The 9,283-nt window shown below is 60.4% G+C and overlaps 2 protein-coding genes across 5 annotated transcripts; one reads left to right on the forward strand and one right to left on the reverse strand.

Annotated features, from left to right (window-relative positions):
- Positions 1-1,836: 1,836 nt before the first annotated feature.
- Positions 1,837-5,534, forward strand: FIBP (fibroblast growth factor (acidic) intracellular binding protein). Of its 4 annotated transcripts, none has more exons than XM_012725574.1 (10): positions 1,837-2,005; positions 2,180-2,378; positions 2,556-2,682; positions 3,474-3,574; positions 3,954-4,108; positions 4,385-4,493; positions 4,573-4,636; positions 4,816-4,926; positions 5,008-5,105; positions 5,386-5,534. In XM_012725574.1, the coding sequence occupies exons 1-10, from the start codon at positions 1,921-1,923 to the stop codon at positions 5,453-5,455; spliced, it is 1,119 nt and encodes a 372-aa protein (XP_012581028.1). In that variant the 5' UTR covers positions 1,837-1,920; the 3' UTR covers positions 5,456-5,534. The 4 variants fall into 4 exon arrangements, with proteins under 4 accessions (XP_012581028.1, XP_004682670.1, XP_012581029.1 ...); XM_004682613.2 differs by having other exon boundaries at positions 4,840-4,926; XM_012725575.1 differs by having other exon boundaries at positions 3,954-4,087.
- Positions 5,535-5,627: 93 nt separating this feature from the next.
- CTSW (cathepsin W) lies at positions 5,628-9,283 on the reverse strand. The gene is given in 9 exon segments (XM_012725576.1): positions 5,628-6,114; positions 6,189-6,253; positions 6,405-6,533; positions 6,617-6,697; positions 6,781-6,877; positions 6,969-7,117; positions 7,462-7,575; positions 8,707-8,791; positions 9,032-9,283. Coding segments are annotated over 9 exon segments (1,182 nt in total). The 5' UTR covers positions 9,113-9,283; the 3' UTR covers positions 5,628-5,733.

Here is a 9,283-nt window from a genome sequence, read left to right on the forward strand (position 1 = left end):
CGCGAGGCGCCCGGACATGGGCGTGGCCTGGGCGCCGGCCTCCTCGCCCAGCACGGAGATAGTACGGCCCGCGGGGCTCTGGACTCGCGGTCACCCCCTTCCCCTGGTCAGCCCTAGACTGGGCGCGCACAGCACCTCCCAGGTCGAAGCCTCTTCAAGTTCGAGTTCAGGCCTCCAGACTTTCCGGTGTGCCCTCGGCTCTCCAGAGCGGAGTTCCCTGGCTCCCCGCTCCTCCGAACCCCGAATCCAGATGTCCTAGCTTGTATCCCAAAGGAGCACACAACGGATTCATTGGTTCAGTAAACCTTTGTTACATGCAAGATCCATGCGGACATAAACTCAAAATCTTAATCGTGTCAGAGGTCGTAATCACGCGGGTTTCGTAAGGGAGTTTAGAAGCAAGTGGTCAGGACCACCTGTATGAGGGCTCCCTCCCCCCCAAAAAAAAGTTTTCCTAGAAGAGGTGAGACCAAGAGGGTTATTGAAGGATGTACAGACTTTGCCACGTACAAAGAGCTATTTCAGGGAGTGGGAATCAGACGACGAGATGTCTGTGTCAAGTGTCTAGCTGCTTTAGGAGGGCTGGGAGAAGCATTTGATGGTTTTGAAAGGCAGGTGTGTGGAAAAGTGGTTAGAGGGAGTGAGGCAACAAAGGTAGTCTGAAGCCAGAAAATCACGGGCTTTCAGAACTTGTCTGGAGAGGGTTTTCATAGTCCAGTAAGAAGTTGTGTTTTTTTTTTTTTAAGATTTATTATGTATTTATGCATACAAGAACTGGGGTACAGGACAGAGGTTTGGGGAGGGGGTGAGAGGATTCACCAGAGACAGAGTGGGCAGCAAAACAGGCCGACTGACTGAAATACACTGCTGAGGGAAGCAGCGGGCCTGTCAGGAGAGGTCTGCGGCTCCCTGTGGGTCACTCCTGGTGGGGAATGGAACTCGTGCTGCAATGGCTGCAGATTGCTTCATAGTGCTGCGCTTTAACCTGTTGCACCACCTGGGAGGGCTCCAAATAAAGCAAGAAAAGTAGCATTTTAAAATAGGTTAAAGAGAGCTTATTCAGGTTCCTCAATGTGGGATGGACCATGGGGCGGGAAGCAGCTCAGAGATGAGTGAGAAAGCTGTTAATGGGAAAGGAGAGCTCTGCAGAAGACTGGGCTGGGGCCGCACCCATGGGAGTGGAGAGGACAAAACACACTAGAAATATTCACGAGGTAAATCAGCAAAACTCAATGTGGAGAGAGAGGAGTCAAGAGAAAGCCCAGGTTTAAGCTAAGATAATTGGGTGGATGATGGAGGCTGTCACTGAGCTAGGAACTCGGGAACGAAAACAGATCGGGCAAGAAAAAGACTCCCAGATAGGCTGCCTCTGAATGCAGACCCGGAGGTCCGGCTCTGAGCTGCGGAGGACAGCTCATTAGCTCCAGGCGGAGTAGGGGGAGTGGGAAGGTGGTGGTGGTGAACACCAGGGAGTAGGTGCTCCTCTGTTGGATGGACAGAGGGGGCTCCCGCAAGGACCCTGGGAGGCTGGGCACTTTACTGTAGAGAAAAGATTTGGTACACAGATCCAGCTAGAGAGAAAAGGGAAGACACAGTGGGAGAAAAAAGCGGGTGGCAGTGAGGGCGAAGCTTGCCAGGCCAGGCAAACCTGCCGGACCGCCGGAGCCCTGGCCTAGCACGCCCTCCCGCACACAGCCCTGCGGCGGCGCGGGGCCCAGCGAGCGGACCTGAGAGCGGAGAACCCCTCCCGCAGGGAAGAGGGGCCGCGGCGCTTCACGCCGGAAGTGGTCCCTCCAGGGCTCCGGGTGCCCGGAACGGAATCTCGGCACTCCCGGAAGTGGCCGGGAGGCGGCGCGCCCGGCCCGGGCAGTGCTCGCTCCTGCTGGGGCGCTGCGGCCGCGCCCGGGCTCGGGCGTCGCCATGACCAGCGAGCTGGACATCTTCGTGGGGAACACCACCCTCATCGACGAGGATGTGTACCGCCTCTGGCTGGATGGCTACTCCGGTCTGTGGGGCCGCCCGGGGAGCCCCGCGGGCGGAGCGGTGGTTGTGGCTGGGCGAGGAGGCGGGGCGGGTCGAGCGCCCTGTCGGGAAGTGAGCGGCGCTGGGAGCCTGGGACGTAGCGGGGTCGGGCTGGAATCCCCGCGGGGCGGGGCCTGATGCCCGCACTGCTCCCCAGTGAGCGACGCCGTGGGCCTGAGGGTGCGCTCGGGAATCCTGGAGCAGACGGGCGCCACGGCGGCGGTGCTGCAGAGCGACACCATGGACCACTACCGCACTTTCCACATGCTCGAGCGCCTGCTGCACGCGCCGCCCAAGCTGCTGCACCAGCTCATCTTCCAGATCCCGCCCTCCCGACAAGCGCTGCTCATCGAGAGGTGCTCATCGGCGGGGTGGCGGGGTCGCCCGGCCATATGCCCATTTGGCGGGCAGAAACTGAGGTCCAGGGAGGAAAGGACTTACCCAAGCCACGGGCAAAGTGAGAGCAGGAGGGGCCAAACCAGGACCCGTTTCTCCTCTTTGGAAAGTCAGTGGTGCCCTCTGCCGCCACGCAGGTACTACGCCTTTGATGAGGCCTTTGTGCGGGAGGTCCTGGGCAAGAAACTGTCCAAGGGCACCAAGAAAGACCTGGACGACATCAGCACCAAAACAAACATCACCCTCAAGAGCTGCCGGAGACAGGTGCGCCCTGCACCCCTCACCCCAGCAGAGCATCCCAGTTGTGTTCGCAGCTTCGCTCCAATCCTGTGGCCACCGCCCCCGCCCCTGCCTCCCTCCCACCTCTGATAGTGGCAGACTTCACACCCAGTCTCCTGGCCCCTGGTGGCCCCTTCCTACTCATTGGTCAGAGTGACCATAGCTCCACCCTGCTCATCAGCCTCCCTTGGCTCCCTCTGGTTCCTGGATAGCAGCCACAGCCACACTCCTTGACTTGACCTTCAGAGTCTCCTGTGACTGGCCCCTGCCTCTGTTTCTCCCACCCCGGCTTTCTTGCTCCTGCTGCTGCTGGGGGGGGGGTGTTCCATACTTGCCATGTCACATCCCACCTCCACAAGCCCCTCTGGTGGTGCTGGGAGAAGTAACCTTTCTCCTGGCCTTTCGTACGTTTTGCCGTTGTCTTACGTTTTGCCATTGTCTCTGGCAAGCTTGCTGGGGAGGGTTTAGCCTTTGATCATTTTTTTCTTCCCCGAGCCTTTGCCAGAGGGTCAGTGTCAGCCCAAGCCTGTGAAAAACTTGCGAGCATGATACTACAATAGGGTAAATTCAGACAGGAGGGATCAGCCTTTGAGGCAGAAGCTAGGGATATCTGGAATTTTAACAGATACTAATCACTCAGAGTTGGAAGGACTAACAGAAACTGAGTCAGCGTCAGTTGACTGAAGTGCTCAGCTGTCGGTGGGGAGGGATGTTCAAGCAGCGAGCCGGTGAACACGCCGGTGAACACGCAATGACCGGCGCCCGCTGCCCTGCAGTTTGACAACTTTAAGCGAGTCTTCAAGGTGGTGGAGGAGATGCGGGGCTCCCTGGTGGATAACATCCAGCAGCACTTCCTCCTCTCCGACCGGCTGGCCAGGTGAGGGGCCTGTGGCGGCTCTGCCTCCCTCCATCGCACCTCTGGCTGTGCCTGGAAGGTTCTCTCACTCCTGCGCTGGGGTTTGGTTTGCTTCCCGGTCTGGCCACCTGCCTGCAGAGCTTAGTGCTGCGGTCAGTGTACAGCCCAGCCCCTAAGGCTGAACAAGTGCTTGGGGACCGGAGCCTCACCCCTGTGGGCGCTCCGTGCCCTTTCAGAGACTGGGCTGGACACTTGGCTTTGCACAGGTGGGGAAGCCTAGAGACAGGCGACTTGAATCCCATCACTCAGTGAATGAGGGCGGAGAGGCCAGATGGAGCCCACTGAGGCAGGTGGGAACTGTGCCCAGAAGGCATCTCTGAGCCTGACGCCCTCCATGCAGAGACTACGCCGCCATCGTCTTCTTTGCCAACAACCGCTTTGAGACAGGGAAGAAGAAACTGCAGTATCTGAGCTTTGGCGACTTTGCCTTCTGTGCCGAGCTCATGATCCAGAACTGGACCCTAGGCGCCGTCGGTGAGGCCCCCACTGACCCAGGTGCCCGGACCCCTCCCCACCGCCCAGGGCTGGGCTCCCGGCCAGTACCTGTGTGCCCCCAGCACCCTTTATCCTTCGGAGCAGCGACCTCTGCTCATAGCTCAGGGTTCCCCCGCACGCCCTGTGTGCATTCGAGGCCAGCTTTCTCTGACTTGGGGCAAGTCACTCCACCTCATGACACCCACTTCTTACACCGCCTCGGGATGCAGTGAGCCAGTGGGTCAGGAAGGTTCAGGATATTTCCCCACCCCGACTCCCTGCATGGACCTCACTCAGACTCCCAGGTGGACGACATGGACATGGACTTAGACAAGGAGTTTCTCCAGGACTTGAAGGAGCTCAAGGTGCTAGTGGCCGACAAGGACCTTCTGGACCTGCACAAGAGGTGACCCTGGGGAGCTCCTTGGGGCTGGGCTTGAAATGGGAGCCCAGGTGGCTCTAGGCTTGACCCTCTCTCCCTGCAGCCTGGTGTGCACCGCCCTCCGGGGAAAACTCAGTGTCTTCTCTGAGATGGAAGCCAACTTTAAGGTCTGTGGCCCAACCCAGCCTCTGTCCCTGGGCCCCTCTCACCTGCAGCTCCGCACCCCCATACTGGCCGGCAGGTGGCGCCGCCGCTCTCTGCCTGTGGCGGGAGGCGGCTCGATTTGGGCAGGGTCCGCTCCTTCCTGGGCCTCTGGTTCAGCCCCAGCCTGGGGGGCTGTGTTCAGAACTCCCAGCTCCCTGCCCTACAGAACCTGTCCCGGGGACTAGTGAATGTGGCCGCCAAACTGACCCATAATAAGGACGTCAGGGACCTATTCGTGGACCTCGTGGAGAAGGTGAGCTGTCCTGCCTGCCCCTGAGTCCCGGCCTGGTCTGCCACTCAGTGAGCCAGCCCCCAGTGTTCCCTCCATCCTCAGTTCGTGGAACCCTGCCGCTCTGACCACTGGCCATTGAACGACGTGCGACTCTTCTTGAATCAGTATTCAGCCTCTGTCCACTCCCTGGATGGCTTCCGGTGAGATCCCAGGCCCCCACCAGCCTGGCCTGGCCCTAGCCCCTCACCTGCCAGGGCCTAGCACTCCTGCAGACTCCAGGTTCCCTGTCCCCTCCCCTGCGGCAGTATGTGAACCATAGTCCTAGCTCCACTTCTTAGGAGCTGTGGCTGCACAGTGCCTCAGATTCCACTTCTGTGAGCAGGGGCTACTTACGTGGACAGCAGGACACTGAGCACTGAACGAGCAGAGGCATGTGGGCCACCTGTCCTCTGCCCATCAGTGTCCCTCTTCCCCTTGCAGGCACCAGGCCCTCTGGGACCGCTACATGGGCACCCTCCGTGGCTGCCTGCTGCGCCTTTACCACGACTGAGGCCCCCGCCACTCTGCCTGGACAATAAAGTTGCCATGACTGGAGGAGCCTGTGCCGGGTCCTCAGACAGTCTGCGCCAGCGAGTGGTGTGCATGTGTGTGTCCAGGGACGTGCGTGAGGCCATGTGCGTCAGCCCGAAGGGACCAGGATGTCTGCCCGCTCCCTGTCCACCGTTTTCCCACCTGAAGTTGGGATCACAATTTATTCAGGCCATAGCAGGGAGAGTAGGTAACAGGTACAACCCCGGAGTGGGACTGGCAGGCAGGCCACTGGCAGGCTCAGGGAGGGCAGGAGACTGGCCGCTTCTTAGCTGGCTTGCTCACTCGGGCAGTGTATGGGTACTTGGTGAGGCCGCAGGTATTACTCCCTCGGTGTAGCCGGAAATAACCCTGGGAGGTTAAAGTGCATTGGGACCAGAAGGCAGGGAGAGGCCTGCTCTTTCCCACCCCCAAAGATCACCCTCAGCTCACCTCCTCACCCCACTGAGGCCCCCAGGAGTTCTTCAGGATCCAGTAGGGAAGGGCATGGCCAGGGGCAAGATGATGGGGGGACGAGGCTGCCACTTTCTCCTTCCCAAAGCCCACCAGCAGGACAGAGTGGTCCACATGCTGGGGGTCACACTGGGTGGGTGTGGTCTTGATCACACCTTGTTTGTACAGCTGGGGGGGCAGGGGGAGCGCGGGCTGAGTCTGGGCCTCCTCCCCTCTCCCCTCCCCCACCCAGCCCAGCCCACCTGTAATAGCTTCATGTTGATGGTCACAGTGATGGGGCCCTGGGTGGCCAGGTACCAGGCGATTTCTAGGGGTGGAAGGGGTTATCAGAGCTTGCTTGCCCCGGGCCCCAACTCAGCCCCTGGCTGCCTGTCTCCTCCCCGCGCCGAGCCCCCATCTCGGCCTCCATCTCTCCCACTCTGGCCCCCGCGGCCGCCCGCGCTGCAGCCTGCCCGCACTCCTCTCATCCTCCGGCAGCATGATGAAATCCTGGATCCAGGCCACCTTCTTCTTGTTCCTGTTGTCCTCACACCTCTGCTTCTTGAAGTTCCTGGTGAATGGGTAGTCCTTTTCACTGGCCAGGCCCTCTGGGAGTAGGGAGAGGAGGGACTCAGCGCCTGGCTCCCGCCTGCCCGCAGCTGCCCAGAGGCAAGGCGGAGGCGGCACTCACGGTTGGTGAGGGTGGTCACAAACGCGTCCCAGACCCAGCCGCCTTCGCAGCCGTCCCCACATCTCCTGCAGTCTATGAGCTCTGTGGCAGGAAGGAAACCATGGGTGCCAGGCCCAGTCCTGCCCCCAGGCACCCCCCGCCCCCGCCCCCCTGCCCTGCCATACCCTGCACAGAGACTTGCACGGGCTGGTGGTGATCTATGGCCCACAGGGCCTCGATGTTCCCCGCTGCCGCGATGGCCCAGCAGCACCCGCAGCTGCCCTAGTAGGTCGGGGCAGGCTCAGGGGGCTCCGCCTCGCCCATCTCCCACCACCTCCCCCGGGCGCTTCTGGGCCCGCGTGGGGACACATACCTGGTTCCTGACAGGGGAGAGGACGCCGGGCTGCTTCTGCCAGTTGCAGGAGGCGGGCGTGCACTGCCCCCACTCTTCGGGCCATACCTCGCGCCTCATACTGGGGGGTTCCCCCGGGGCCGTCTGATGGAGCTGCCCAAATTCCTCCTCTGGGGGACACGTGGGACCACCAAGGTCAAAATAAGACCCTCACTGCCCCCCCATAGTCTGCCCTTCCCCCTCCAGCCATCTGCGTCCTTGCTGTGTCCCCACAGCACCCCAGGAGACAGACGCACAAACGCTGAGCCCCAGCCCTTGCTGGGGTGCGTCCTCTGCACCTGTGGCTGGACTGGGGCACATCCTCTAGTCGTCCTGCCCCATGCTTGTCTTGGGGACGAGCACCAGGGTCCTCAGGCCCCTCCGGGAGATGCAAGCCGAGGGTGCCTGGCCTGCCGGCCTGCCAGTGCCGTTGTCTGCTTCTGCACCCACCACCTAGCCCAGGGCGGTACAGTACCTGTGAGGTCACTGAATGGAGTCACCCCAAACTCAGCTGTGCCCAGGTCCTCCTCCTGCAGCTGCTGAGCCCGGGCCAGGTTGTGGGCGAAGATTTCCAGGCGGCGAGCATACTCTGGACCATAAAAGAGGTGTCTCTAGGCCGCATCCCAAGCCCCCTGGGACTGGCAGTAGCCGCTATGGACATCCTCTCACACCTGCCCAGGTGAGCACTGGCTCCTGTGGGCCTGTGGAGGCCCCGCTGTGGAAACCCACCTAGGGTTGGGTTTTCCCAGGAAGCAGGAATGGGGTGTCTGCCCACTGGGCAAATGAAGGTTCTGAAGGCAGAGAGACAGGGTGGGAGGCCAGTTCCTGCTGCCCTCCTCTACTGTCTTTACCTCTGACCGCAGGTAGAACTGGGAGGGGGTGGCGGAGGCCAGGCTCCTGGCATCAGCCAGGACAGGGAGTTCTGGCTCTGGGACAAAACAGGTTTCTTCAGGAGCTGGCTGGATGGACCCTTGACTAGGTGGCAGCCCCTGCCCACAGCCTGAATCACAGGAAAGGGACTCTGGAGACAAGGGCTGCTCTAAGCCGCAGCCCAGTGGCGGCCACCCCTCTCCAGGCTCGTGGCCAAGAGTGACCAAGTCAAGCCTCCCTGGTGGTGCAGGGGGTTAAGTCTCAGCACTGAAGCTGTCCACAGCTACTCAGCACAAGTTCTGTCTCCTGGCAGGGAGTGACCCACAGCAAACCTCTCCCTGCTGCTCCCCTCAGCAGTGGATTTCTGCCTGTTCTGCTCCCTACTCTGTCTCTGGCCAGTTCCCCAGGCCAAGTTTGGCTGTCCTGTATACAAAAATACATTTTTTTAAACAGTGACCAAGGGGCCCTCCCTGGTGGCGCAACAGGTTAGGATGCAGCACTGCAAGCTGGCTGCAGCCGCTTAAGTGCGAGTTCGATCCCTGCCCTAGAGGTGACTGCATGGCACTGCAGACCTCCTGACCTGCCCGCTGCTCCCCTCAGCACTATACTTCGTCTATCTGCCTGTTCTGCTCCCCACTCTGTCTCTGGCAAATCCTCTCACTGCCCCTGCACCTCTGGCCTGCACCCCAGTTTAGCATGCACAAATAAATAAATCTTTAAAAAAACAAAAGTGACCAAGTCCCCACTCATGCAGGCAGGGACTCAGGACTGGACCCGCCTGCCATTTGGCTCCTTCCTCTTCAGCTCCTACATCCATTTGGGAGAGGGTGGAATAGACAAAGTGGGGTACCTGCTGGGTCTGAGTAAGTTCGGTTGTGCTGGATCTGGAACAGCGTGAAGACCTCTCTCAGGCTCAGAGGCTGGGGACCTGGGTCCTGGCAAGGAACACAGGAGGGAGCTGGAGGGGCTGGAGCAGGTGAGGGGTCACACTGACTCCCACCAGGACTGGGCCAGTGGACCGGCCAGTTAGCCTGCTTTGTCTCCCTGTGTGAGCTTGGCACATCTCTCTGGCCGCAGCGCTTCCCCTGAGACATGGCATTCCTCAGCCCCTATGAAGGGGGGAGCCCCCACCCACCTCTACCACCAACAGATGTGGGCACGGACGGGGCACTCACCTGACTTGCACGGGAGCCCTGTGTGCCTTGGGCCAGGCCTGCTACCCACAGGGGCAGGAGACAGGAGAACATCTGTAACATGGTGCCACGAAGCCAACTGTGGGAGACAGGAAGCCTTGCAGAAGTTGCTGAGGGGCTGAGGGTGGAGCTGCAGAAACCACCAAGTGAAGGGCTGTCTTGGGGCTTCGCGTCTTTGCCCACTCTCCCCCCCTTTTTTTTGTTTAAAGATTTATTTATTTATGCATACAGAAC

Source organism: Condylura cristata, unplaced genomic scaffold, assembly GCF_000260355.1.
Source record: "Condylura cristata isolate star-nosed mole 26May11 unplaced genomic scaffold, ConCri1.0 scaffold00015, whole genome shotgun sequence".
Taxonomy (NCBI): Eukaryota; Metazoa; Chordata; class Mammalia; order Eulipotyphla; family Talpidae; genus Condylura; species Condylura cristata.

Bases quoted from the DNA above. Each gene is read 5' to 3' on its own strand.
- FIBP (XM_012725574.1), top strand. From the start codon at position 1,921: ATGACCAGCGAGCTGGACATCTTCGTGGGGAACACCACCCTCATCGAC. The intron at 4,109-4,384 runs GTGCCCGGACCC...GACCTCACTCAG, and splicing joins TGAGGCCCCCACTGACCCAG to ACTCCCAGGTGGACGACATG. The intron at 4,927-5,007 runs GTGAGCTGTCCT...CTCCATCCTCAG, and splicing joins TCGTGGACCTCGTGGAGAAG to TTCGTGGAACCCTGCCGCTC.